Source organism: Sphaerulina musiva, assembly GCF_000320565.1.
Source record: "Sphaerulina musiva SO2202 unplaced genomic scaffold SEPMUscaffold_1, whole genome shotgun sequence".
Classification (NCBI taxonomy): domain Eukaryota; kingdom Fungi; phylum Ascomycota; class Dothideomycetes; order Mycosphaerellales; family Mycosphaerellaceae; genus Sphaerulina; species Sphaerulina musiva.
The window spans coordinates 2,663,050-2,675,125 of NW_016017383.1; the positions used below are offsets into that span (position 1 = coordinate 2,663,050).

General features: G+C 54.9%; 4 protein-coding genes across 4 annotated transcripts; 3 read left to right on the top strand and 1 right to left on the bottom strand.

The window, feature by feature from the left end:
* Nucleotides 1-393: 393 nt before the first annotated feature.
* SEPMUDRAFT_26752 (uncharacterized protein) lies at nt 394-1,180 on the top strand (the record flags this gene model as incomplete). Its single annotated transcript, XM_016908417.1, has 2 exons — nt 394-594; nt 671-1,180. Coding segments are annotated over 2 exons (711 nt in total), but the record flags the coding sequence as incomplete, so codon positions are not given.
* Nucleotides 1,181-2,112: 932 nt separating this feature from the next.
* On the bottom strand, nt 2,113-6,298 carry SEPMUDRAFT_146201 (uncharacterized protein). The gene is made up of 2 exons (XM_016903513.1): nt 3,614-6,298; nt 2,113-3,558 (listed from the first exon to the last, which is right to left on the bottom strand). The coding sequence occupies exons 1-2, from the start codon at nt 6,082-6,084 to the stop codon at nt 2,496-2,498; spliced, it is 3,534 nt and encodes a 1,177-aa protein (XP_016765227.1). The 5' UTR covers nt 6,085-6,298; the 3' UTR covers nt 2,113-2,495.
* Nucleotides 6,299-6,538: 240 nt separating this feature from the next.
* On the top strand, nt 6,539-8,281 carry SEPMUDRAFT_146202 (uncharacterized protein). The gene is made up of 5 exons (XM_016903514.1): nt 6,539-6,665; nt 6,736-7,199; nt 7,280-7,377; nt 7,427-7,879; nt 7,943-8,281. The coding sequence occupies exons 1-4, from the start codon at nt 6,616-6,618 to the stop codon at nt 7,763-7,765; spliced, it is 951 nt and encodes a 316-aa protein (XP_016765228.1). The 5' UTR covers nt 6,539-6,615; the 3' UTR covers nt 7,766-7,879; nt 7,943-8,281.
* Nucleotides 8,282-8,838: 557 nt separating this feature from the next.
* Nucleotides 8,839-9,755, top strand: SEPMUDRAFT_104411 (uncharacterized protein; the record flags this gene model as incomplete). Its single annotated transcript, XM_016900539.1, has 4 exons — nt 8,839-8,980; nt 9,014-9,031; nt 9,157-9,222; nt 9,385-9,755. 4 exons carry the CDS (start codon nt 8,839-8,841, stop codon nt 9,753-9,755), a joined length of 597 nt encoding a protein of 198 aa, XP_016765229.1.
* Between the last annotated feature and the right edge of the window lie 2,321 nt (nt 9,756-12,076).

Genomic DNA, 12,076 nt, shown 5'->3' on the forward strand with positions numbered 1-12,076 from the left:
ACCTCCTCCCCTCCCCTATGCTCTCCTCTCCTGTCCTCTCCTCTTGTTCCTCCTCCTCCTCCTCCTCCTCCTCCTCCTCCTCCTCCTCCCCCCTCTGTCACCAGCCCATCGTTGATTGCCTGCAATGTACCGCGTAAGGCGCAAAGTGCGATGACCACATGCCTCTCGACCACAAGCTTCCCGCCTGCGGTTGTGCAACGCCAACCGCTGTGGAATGAGCGCCGTTTGGTCGCACGGCGTCCCCACCGCCCACGGCAATCATCCAGACTCAACTGTCAGGCATGGATAACAACGCTGGTGTGCTGTCTGCTCGTACTCGTTCGAAGCACCGATGCGCATCAACTCACTGGACTTACTCGAATGCACGCGAGGAATGAGCCTGCGGACCTGGCGTCAACCACTATACGCCCAAGTGGCTCTGCCACTGCCACAGGAAGCGTACAAGTCGCGAGTGACATATCGACCGCCCTGCCCAGGCCATTCGATTCCAACATTGGCAACAACTTCACGACCGCTTCTTGTCCGGCTTTCTTTGACCGCTTTCTCGGTCATGGTTCCTTCATCCAATGTCTGCCGTTATCGCTTCTCCTCCAGGTGAGTTGATCAGAATCAGTAGTGCGAGCGTGCGTGCGCGAAAAAACAAATGGAAACTGATGACCACCATCATCAGACTTCCAACGGTTTCTTCACGGCGTCCCGATCCCTCGTGAGGCTCACGACCACTTTGGATGCCACCTGCGACATTGATTTCCCCCAATGCTCCGCTCTAATGGCCCAAATGGCCCAAGACATCCGGCAGACTTCCACTTGCGGCTCGGACCTTGCAATGGGCAATCCCACCGTCGTACAAGCCTACAATGGCTTGCTGGCATACGACACTCTGTATCACGCGGGCTGCCTCAATGATGCGAACGGAAGCTACTGCTATGCCAACGCCGTGACCAACACGTCGGCTCCCACGAGCAGTTACATCTACTATCTCCCCCTCGGTGTGCAGCTGCCGGGGGGATCACGACCGGCGTGCACCACCTGCTTACAAGACACCATGGCCATTTTTGCGCAGTCGTCCGGGAACGTGAGCTCTCCCCTCCATGAAGACTATGCTTCGGCGGCAGAACAGGTGCAAATGAGCTGTGGACCATCCTTTGTGCAGACTTCGGTGCAGCTCTCCTCGTCGTCGTCAGCGCCTACCATCAGCCTGGTCTCTGGTGGTGGTGGGGTTTCTCTCGCCATTTTTATCGCTTTTCTCACATTTTGTTTCCTAATATAAAAAGAAGAAGAAGAAGAAGAAGAGGCAGAAGAAGATCAAGCGCTGATCTTCTAGAGTATCTACGCTACACCTACCCGACCTAGGTTCTAAGGGGTTCATCTTTTTGTTTTTTCGTGGTGGAGCCTCGGGGGTTTTTGATTTGAATGAAGGGTTAGCGTGGAGTTCTTCTATTAAAACTTCCTGTTGCTTACGTGCTTGCTTGAGGTGGACTTTTCACACAGCGGGAAGTATCATATAATCAAAGATTAAAGAGGAGGAGGGGTGGCAGGCCTGCAGGGAGGGTGTGTGGTGCGCAAAGCCGCAGATGATGTTACCTATTATTATGATTATGATCAACATCCACACTACATGTATTGAAGACCTTAACACCTACCTAATGTACCTACCTCACCTTAAATATCGACAGTATCTGACCTATTTGATAACTCGCACACGTTTCTGTTCCAATCAATCACAAGATATCTAAGGTACCTGACCTGACCTGACCTGACCTGACCTGACTTGACCTGGCGATCTGAAACTCAGGTACGTACATGTACATACGACAAACGGTCCTCATGAACAAAAAAGAAAGGGAAAACACAAAGAAAATACAGATAACTAGGTGCAGTGTATGTGATCATACATGTACCTTCCTAGCACCAGTCCTTCTTCACCACCGCCATCTAGCCATGTTTTCTCTCTCACTCTCTCACTCTCTCACTCTCTCTCACTCTCACTCTCACTCTCTCTCACTCTCTCACTCTCTCTCTCTCTCTCACACACACACATGTACTTAAGTACTTGCCTTGCGTATCTACTACTACACGAGTTATACATGATCTTCCTAGGATCGGCATGGGGAGAAGAATGGGGGGACATGCTGCAGATTAGTCGTTTTTCACAAGCCACCCTAGCACACACAGAGAGAGACAGCAGCAGCTACATTCTCGAGAACGGTAAAGAAGATGAGAGCGAGAATGGAAAGCAGTATTGTATATAGGCAGAGCTGGAGCATTAGGAACAAAGGATATCATACATGACTCAGTCCAGCATATCCGTACGGAGCGAGAATGCCCGTATTTCTTTCTGTCCCTGATCAGATGATTCCTTTGGCCTACCCCGTCGTACCATCAGTGAGTGCCAGGGCATTCAGGTATCCCCCAGCCTCCAGCGCGAGTTGCAGAAGATGTTTTGATGCTCAGCTATTATTCCACCAGTAATGGTGGATAGCCGTGCCATCATTTTAGCGTGACCAATACGAACGCTTCGATCTCTTCTTCTTGCTGCTAGGCTTCTTCACAGCAGAGCCAGGCGCAGCGGATGTCGCACTGGAGCTTGCCGTCTGTCGAGCATTCGGTGGAGCGTCTGCCCCGGTGACTGCGAGCTCGGTGAGAGTGTCTTCGTCCATATCGGAGAGTTCCTCGGACATGGCACGCAGCACCGCCCTGCCGGTATATCTCTCCTCGTGAATCGTGGTGCCAATCGGATCGAATGGTTCCAGGTACCAAGGCACCCCACCCTGGGCGAGGAAGTCATGGGACTCGCCATTGAGATTGCTCGAGTCGCCACTGACCGAGGCTGGAACGCCCGATGGCCTGGACGACGAACGAGAGATGGGAGGCGACAAAGGCTCCGTGGGCCGCTCGTTTCGACCCTTACTGGAAGAAGGCTTAGGGTCCGACGAGGTATGACTGCCAGCCTTGGAAGCAGGAACCGAGGACTCATTTGCGAAAGGAATCATGCTGTCCCTGCCCAGACTGGGGTCTGAAGTTGCATCGTCGGGTCCGGCGTCCAGCATATCAACCAAGCCAGTTTGGTCTTCAGCACCTGCGGCGACTGAAGGATCAGGACCGGTGCGAAGATGCGTGTGCTGTTTGTCGACTTCATCCTCACCATCTGCATCGAGCGATTTCGACTTTGATGAAGCAAAGATGCCCATCGAGTCTAACTTCCTCAGTTCTTCTTCATGCTCGAGCCCCCTAAGCTCGGCTTCTTTCTTCATTGCCGCCTCCAATGGCTCCTTGACCGCCTTGACGATGCGCTTAGCAAGCCTCTTGAGATCCTTTTGTTCTTGCGTCAGGGCCATGTGAGCGGCAGAGCCTGGCTTGACTTCGTTCAGCTGGTTGTGAATGGCTTCAATGTCCGCGTCGGAGGGCGAATCAGGATTGCCAGCCGATGCCAGAGCTTGTGCGAAGATTCTCGACAAGTCGCGCGAGAAATCGGACACGGACGTGTAGTAGCGTTCTCGCAGTCGCTGTGCAAGCATGTCGAAGCCGGCGCGAAACGCGCCTGTCTTCTCATCCAACCTGTGAGACTCGTCAGTAGAAGGTCAGCATGAGCAATGGGGGGGTCTCGACTCACTTTTGCGCACGAAGCAGGATGGGTCGCAGCAAGGGAGGGATGGGGAAGTAGACGGTGTCGATCAGCTCGCGGAGCAGTTCGACCTCCTTGAGGCGCAGTTCCTCGCGTTCTCGCACCTGTCTCGCCAGCGCCGTCACGAACTTCATCTCTTTCTGCAGCATTGCGGCAAACTCCAGACGTCGCTGGAGTCGGGGACCACCGGCAGAACCCATTGCTGCAAAGTTGCGACGAGTGACTTCCATGCTAGAGAAGCCTTCGAGCTGAAGCTGGAGTCGCTTAAGAAGCGCCGCGCCGCGCCGGGCCTCGCGCTTCAACGTCCAGTACTTGCACGCCTTCTCCACAAACTCCTTCTTCCTACGAACGGTGAAGCGTTGAAGGCTCGAGTCGACCGTGTTCATCACCACCTGCGGCACCACGGGCGCACCGGAGGGTAAGCGCCAACTGCACTTCTGATCTTTCTTGTTGTTGCGTCGCTTGCTCACGGCAATCGTGTCTTCCGCGCCTGCGAGTGCCTCGTTCCCGGCATCACCATCAGCAGACGGCAGAGCAGCAAGTTCGAGAGCTGCACTCTGACTGTCTGCCCACTTGCGATCCTTGAAGGCATGCTTATACCAGCGCCGCGCCTCAATCGTTGCATTCTCAGTGTCATTGATCCGACGCCACTCCTGCGGAACATGCTTGTCGCAGAACGCTTTGAGCGCAGTCGTGTCGATGCCGCCTTGACTTTGCGACTTCATCTTCAAGAACAATCGGGCCCGCCGCGCACAGGTAACGTGGAAGGCTTGGTAACAGTTCTTATTTCCGCATTGGATGCAAGCGCCCATTTTTTGGTTGCAGATGTAGCAGCTCAGTTTCCATCGGTTCTTGGGAACCTTGTCCACATCTTGTATAGGCTCCATGAAGGTCATATTCGCAATGTTTACCTCCGGGATCCATATGGCACAGAGAAGGTGGCTCCATCGCAAAGTGCTCGTTTGCTTGAAAGCCCCGTCGACGTTGGGGCAAAAGATGCACGTCGGTGTGCCTCGTCCTATCTCCTTGCACTTCCGACAGAACCACTGTCCTTCGGGGATAAATGGTACCCCATAACACTCTTGGTGGACTGCAAGGTCACAGCCGTCACAGAATATGATGGCATTGGCGTTCTCACAGTCCCCATCATCACATATGGAGCATTTGCTGTCTGGCTCATCTCCAGGGGGGTTAGGGTCTCCATTCACGGCAGCTTGAGAGCTCGATCGTGGCCGATGGGTTTGTGCATGACGCGGTTGGGGCTTCGGGATTCGCTTCTCCAGTGCATGGTACTCCTTTTCGATCTGTGTCATCGTGATTTCGAAAATGGCGGGCTTGATCGGTTCCGAGCCATCGGCCTTTCGCTGTTCGTTGATCTCGTCAAGCCATGCTACATCTTGCTCATCCATGTCGTACTCCACTCTAGCCACCACGGCAGGACCAGAGCCAGACTCCGCCGGTCCATCGACCGCCAAATGTAAGCCAACGTCTGCTTCATCCTCGGCATGTTGATTTTCAGTTAAACGTATCAGCACTGCGGGAGGCAGCTCGAAGTAGTCGCTCTCCTGATATCCGACGCCCGCCATGGTCCGATCCACGTAATTGACCTTGTTTTCTCGCTGATTCTCTTCATACTGCAAGAAATGGTTGTAGTGTCGATACGAGGGCTTGGGTAGATTCAGACGTTCCTTGGGGTTGTGGGTAGGCAGGGGTAATATACGTGGCGCAGGCGGGGAGCCCAAACCACTCAACATCGACTCTGGCCTGCGAGGCGGCCGTCCAGGTTTCCGCCTTTGCGGCGTGGTCCCTCCACGACCAGACTGTGAAGGGCCTTCGTCGGAGACATCCTGCATATCCACATCGCCGTTCGGATCGAGGCCATTCAGCTTGAGGTTCTGCAACTTGGGATCCTGCTTGCTCGTCCTCCCATCCACCTCGTCTGCAGGAAAGACCAGAAGCCCAGCTGCCAGGTCAAGCTCCGGGTGGAACTCGTCCCAGCTTCGTTCCTCTCGAGGCTTATATCCATCGCTAGCCTGACTGGCGGCTGCCGCAGCTGCCGCATTGCTATATCGAGGACGTGGTGTGCTGGGTGGTGGGGCATATCGTTCTGGTCGTTCACGGCGGGGTCGCGTCGTCATGACCGACCGCGATCGAGTCGGAATCTCGCCGTCAGCAGCGGCGAGCACGCGGTGCTTCGGCGCTTTGGCCACGATGTTGGGTCGCCCGGTGTGCTCTCTTCTTGGCCGACTCCTGGGCGCGTTCGTGATGAGGCCGCGCTCGACGGCTTCGGCGCGTGTCATCTCGGTGCCATGCTCATCGATGTATCGTCCTCCGCCTCCCGGTCCTCCTGGCTCGAAGCGCAGTCGTCGCTTTCTCGGGGGCTCCGTCGATGGCTCAATGGACGCTAAGGTGCGTGGAGTGCGAGCTGGACGTCGGGGAGAGTCGTCGGAGGCCGCCATCGTTGCCGTCGGTGGCCTGGTGGCTAGTCCCAGTCCTAGAGCGCGCGCGGGTGCACGTGCCGCGTGCGTTCGTGCTTGACTGCTTCAGGTCGCGGGTTGATCAGCCGCTCACCAGCATGCGGGTCGGTGGAGGGGGTTGACGGCACGGCGCTTGAGTGGGGAGAGTGAGACTGCACAGCGCTGTGGAATCAAGAAGCTGCGTCCGGGAGTGGTGGCGTCGGTAGTCATTCGTACACCAGAGTGACTACACATAGAGGAGGTAGTTCAAGGTAGTGATTATTGCGATTTGAGACAAGCGACATCAACTCAAGCGCGCCAGCTCGGTGCCTGGAAGCCAGTGGAAGGACGGCAGGGCGCGGCCCGGGGCGGCTCTGCATGCAGTGAGTGACGAGGGTTATGTAAGTGAGAGAGACGGGGAACTGGGAAACACGTTCTGATACCGATAGACCTATCCCACGTGTTGAGGCTCATATCATTATACACCATGGCCTCGAGTACAGTACAGTGACCGGTCGAGGACATCGAATCTTCATGGTTGTCGACGACGATGGGCTGATGCAAGCCCTGCGCGTCATCTCATGGTATGCTCAGCCCACTAAGACATCGTTGCTGTAGATGACTTGCATTCGCATCCGAGTCTGACTGCTTCAGGATCTTCGGGTGGTCAAACTTCATCGCGTGGACCATCTCGTTCTTCCCCCAGGCCATACTCAACTGTCGGCGACGGACCACTCATGGTCTGATGCCAGACTTCCCCTTGCTCAACTGCTTTGGGTTTTTCTGCTACACCCTGTCGACGGCCTTGTTTCTGTATTCGTCCACCATCAGGCGTCAGTATGCTATCCGCCATCCGGCGTCTCCTGAGCCTACGGTACGCTTCAACGACCTGGCCTTTGGCTCGCTCGGGCTCGTCATGAGCGTAGTGTGCTATTCGCAGTTCTGGCCTCGTCTCTGGGGATGGGATCCCGGTGCCACGATTCATCGACGCATCACGAGAGTCACGCTGGCTTTGATTTATGGCGGCTTCTTTGCCATGTCCATCCTCGCTATCATGGTGCTGGCAATGGGGAATGACACTACGGGCAAGGGCTGGTCGTGGCTTGACGCCGTATATGGTAAGTACTAGTACGATCACCTGAAAGGATGCTACGATGTCTACGCCATCCTGCTGACCTTCTACCTCTTTGCCTTTCAGGACTGAGCTACGTCAAACTTGTATATACCGTATTCAAGTACGTTCCACAAGTTGTGTCCAACTTTCGGCGGAGGTCAACGATCGGATGGTCTATCCAGGTAGAGACAAGCCACAGCACTGATGATGCTCGCGCTAACCGTGTGCCAGCAACAACTATTGGACTTTACTGGAGGAGTTTTGAGCTTGTCGCAACTAATCATCGACAGCAGCATGCAGCGAGATTGGTCAGGGATTACGGGCAATCCTCTGAAGCTGGGTCTGGCTAACATATCGGTGATATTCGATATCATCTTTATCGCGCAGCATTTCGTGCTCTACGGCCCTGTGGAGGAAGAAAGCAGCAGATGCACCTTTGGACAAGCAAGAACTTCCGCTTGTGCGACATATGGTATTCCTGAAGAGACTACAGCTGCAAAGCATCAAGTCCGGACGGGAAGTCTGTCTGAGGATGCGCATGAACCCCTACTTCATAGTCTGCAAAGATAGCGCACGCTGCAAAGCGGGCCGGAAGGATGTTTCGAGTATCGTGATCTGTCCTGTCCGGAGGTAGATGAGGAGTTTGCATGGCGCCGCTTGGAGTGGCGCCAGTACTGCTATTAGGTACCTTAGTATCGCTGGTAAGGAAACCAGATGCAACGAATCGTTGACTGATGTGGTCACTAGTCCCTGGCGAGCTACCTCTACCGACAGACAAGAGCTAGCAACTACCTAGGAGGTATAGTATCTCAGATGAATATCTCGATGAATCACGCAGCACCTCAGCTCCCCGGGCCGTCGAACGCTGTCCTCGTCTACCGAAATCTCGGCCCAGCTTGTCGGTCGTACCTACCCATTGGCCTCCATGCCTTGAATGGCACTTGGCACCTTCCTCGGGTCCTGGGCTGGTTCACAGAATGATCGACTTGACAACCTGGTACACGTCAGATGACATATGAACACTTCTCTACTTTGGAGATCAGAACTGATGCATACCTGTACCTCCTACCTTTACAGTCTTTACTACTGCGCAGACACAATGGATTTTCGGGACCGCCACGAGATGTGCGCTAGCCCTCGCAAAACGAGGGAACGCAAATCGGTCCGTTGGCGAGACGCTTGACAGGACATCGGCACTCACAATATGGACATCGGTAATGTTGACACTCGGACCCATTCTGATACGAGGGATGCCGAGATAGCGATTGGCGAGGTCGAAAGGAGGAGACATCGTCCAGAACCATGTGGTGGTAGGAGACTAGGAGTAATAAACTGCCTCGCGTGCGGTGGGAGGTAGCTATTATTATCTGCATACACCACTTGCCACCAGAGTGACCAGCTTCGACGCTTGTTAGAGCGTCCGCTTCCATCTAGGAGGTAGGAAGCCTCTAGTAGAGTCCTTCAGATAACCTCGTGTTCGCTCCTTTTGGACCCTTTCCCACGCCGAGTTAGTCGCAACGTTCTCTATACCGTTGTATGCGTGTTCAGTGTTCAAACTCAATGTGTTTGAGTTTATGTACACGAGTTGTGAAGTTAAGTTTTCGTGTCTAAACGCTACCTCCCTCCTACGGCTATGGCTGGCAATGGCCCAATATCGCTCGGCAGCCGACAACGAATGCTCTAATGAAAGAGTGGGAAGATCCGTCCTGGGAGTCATCGTTTTGACGCTGTACCTTTCGCAAATCCCCTGGAAGCACCTCGGAAGCTCACCTCTCCGGACGCAGTGTGCGCACAAACGAATTGCTACCTTTTAGGTAGGTAAGGTAAGAGGTACAGGTAAGTAGTAGGATCGTACGGGAGGGACCGAGTGAGGATGGTTTGTCCCCGACTCTCCGGTGGCGTCTTCACAGTAAATTGATTCACACTCGAGAGTGCGAACTTGCGCTACCTCCTTTTACCAGGCGGGCAGAGGAGAGGAGATACTCCCAGTCCCAGAGAGAAACAGGAGGTATCTACTAGGCAAATACGTACGTTGCACCCCTGGGTACTAAGCAAGTACTTGTTAGATGAGCTGCGCAATTTTCAATTGCTCATATGCCGGTAGATGATCCCGCAGATCTTGCTGTATGACAGCAATCGGACGTGTGCACAGTCCTTTTGTGGTGTTGGACTTTTTTTCTCCCGACCAGGCCCCGCGACAATGCCTGCTAGAAAGCACAAAAGCGTTCACTACAACAATCCCGATACAGTTGATGCAACCCCCAATAACTCACAACAACATCCACTGTTGGTGCAAATCAATAAACCTATTCGTCGCATGCGCATGGGACATTGTGGGACTGTTGTAATAACATCCACTAGGAGGTACCTTATTGAGGAGTACCTCCTACCTCCTACTGCGGACGAACACACCGGGTGTCTACCGTGTCTTACTTTACACAGTTACACTCTCGGGAGCGTCGGTTCCAGGTGTGGTCTTATCGGGTCTTATCGTGATGATCGACAGGTGGGAGGACAGCAGCTAATAAACGACCACGCCACGTTTGATGACATTTTGTGATTTTTGCGCGAATCCATGCCCATGCAGGGAGGGAGATGCTGCACGACGTGCAGTCCAGTCGTGGTGTCTGAGTCTCGGAGACAGTGGGACATTCACTGGTGTCTGTAGGTGCAATGGTGCATCGACAGATGATTTGCGCCGGGATTATATGGAGTGATGGAGCACAATGTACTACAGGTAGGTATGTACCGTACGAGGTTGGTCCTAGTGCCTGCGAGAACTACTGTCGCCCGGGGGCATGCCATCAACCAGGGCAAAGCAGGGCTGCCTCGTCGGTCTTCACCTCATCATACATGTATACAAGTCACTCTGCATACCTCCTAGGAGGTAGGAGGTACATGTATGGAGGTACCTATGAAAACAAAAAGGACGAGCTGCAGGGGACTTCACCACGTCGAAGAACATGATTCGGAGCCCACAGCATGCGACGAGTAATTCATAGATGATACCTACCTAGTCGTGCAGAGGCTCTGGGCCCTCGATTCATGACCATCGTCGCCGTTTGCACTGCGCCTGTGCCTGTGCCATGTCGCCGCCGACGCCGCCGTCGCTCGGGAACGCCCGCAGAAGGCCACGACGCGAACCAACAGCAGTCAATCACGTATAAAATTACCCTCCAGAGACCCCTTCTGACTGGTTGGGCACGCAGTGGCCAAGCCTTTGCGCTTCTGAACGCAGAGCTTAACCATATGCGGGACAGTTGGAGGTACGGTGGTAGCAGTGTAGCACTGGAGTGAAAGTCGCCGACGATCGCTCGGGCGAGCTCGAGGACGGGGCGCATGGTGGGCACTGGGCCAGTGGGCTGAGGTGGACATGCAACAGCAAGGAGGCCCTCGACTCGTGAACAACACATGTACTGTCAGCAGTGGTGGTTGGCAGGGTCTGACAAGATGCCACAATGCCATGCAGTACCTCCTAGAAACTAAGGTACAGTACTACTGTACAGACGGTACCTGACCACGAGTCTACGACCTACTACCTCCTAGATCATACTCGCCGCTACAGCTTCTTTTGCGTTGGCGGCCTCGGCCTTTGAGAGGGCGCATCTGGTGTGTGCATAGTTGATGTACCTTATGTATATATATATACACATATACATATACACATGCATATATACCGCTGCGCCCCCGAGAGCTCTGGAACCACCCGGACGGACATGTTTGAATAGATGCACTCTGCGCGCCCGTCGGTCACGCAGCAAGTCGTGCCGCAGCCGTTGATACTGGGACAGCAGTCGATGTCGAAGGAGGCCAGCGGCGCGTCGCAGTCCAAGCGGGACTCTGGCATTGGAATCGGGGGCCTGGTAGAACTAGGCAAGATATCCCTGAAACGACCAGCGTCCGATGCTTGTCGTTGGAGTCGAGAGGTTAGGACGATGGCTGTATACCGGCTGGTACGTTTCGCCCTTTTCTTTTCCCACTTTCAGCCCGCGCTGCCTGCCCAGTGCCAGTGCCAGCGCCAGCGCCAGCGCCAGTGACTGTGCCAGTGCCAGTGCCAGCGACACTACCCTGGTGGACTGGTGGACTGGCGGACTGGCTGGTCTCGCGGCGGCGCGCTGCCTCCTCTCCGCGCTATGGTTCTCATCGCCCGCCAGGCAGGCATTGTGCAGTGGTGCACTCCCAGATCGCGATTCCGTGCCCCCATCCCAGCGTGACGGGCTTCAGGCCTGCAAGGCAAGACCGAATAGGCTTTGGAACAAGCGCAATCGAGGGAACTCTCTGCAGATTGAGCGAGCATTGCAGACTACTGTATACAGTAGTCGTTACGTGGTATTGCTGGCGACGCTACCTCCGCTGTGCAACCAACTTTCTGCTGGCTCAGGCTGCTGCACATCCCACCAACCCACCAGCCCACCAACCGTCCTGCCTGCGCGCGGCCAATGCCGTCGTCACCCACGCGCGACCTGCGCCCTAAGGCGTTCAGTTCAGCTTACGATTATGTGAAACAGTATCCCCATCAGTCGTCCAATGGTCGCCGCGAGCTGCGCGCCATGGAGAAGGAGAGCAGCTTCAAGGACGGCGAATCCTCGTTGCCCCGTGACCGCAGCAAGATCAGCAGTATCGATACTGTCGACACGGCCATCTACGCACCCGCGCTGACCAGCGAGCGGTCAAAGGGGACCTCATTCGGCGCGAGCGTGCATGAAGCACTCCGCACACCAGACTATTCTCGCACAGAAGATGCCGTCTCCCGTACCAAGAGCATCCACAGCCTCGAGGCGGATCTGCCTCCTCGCTCTCCCAACTTCGCCGACCTGGATGTGCGGCCGGGCCAGCTCCCTCAACGCGGTGGCATCATTCATATTCCGGCCCGAACGAGGT

What these genes read in the sequence shown, in the direction of transcription:
- SEPMUDRAFT_146201 (XM_016903513.1), bottom strand. Translation starts at nt 6,084, where the DNA reads ATGGCGGCCTCCGACGACTCTCCCCGACGTCCAGCTCGCACTCCACGC. An exon ending in ATCCTGCTTCGTGCGCAAAA is followed by an intron (nt 3,559 to 3,613) that starts GTGAGTCGAGAC and finishes CGAGTCTCACAG; the next exon opens with GTTGGATGAGAAGACAGGCG.
- SEPMUDRAFT_146202 (XM_016903514.1), top strand. Translation starts at nt 6,616, where the DNA reads ATGGTTGTCGACGACGATGGGCTGATGCAAGCCCTGCGCGTCATCTCA. An exon ending in GCCCTGCGCGTCATCTCATG is followed by an intron (nt 6,666 to 6,735) that starts GTATGCTCAGCC and finishes TGACTGCTTCAG; the next exon opens with GATCTTCGGGTGGTCAAACT. An exon ending in GTGGCTTGACGCCGTATATG is followed by an intron (nt 7,200 to 7,279) that starts GTAAGTACTAGT and finishes TTTGCCTTTCAG; the next exon opens with GACTGAGCTACGTCAAACTT.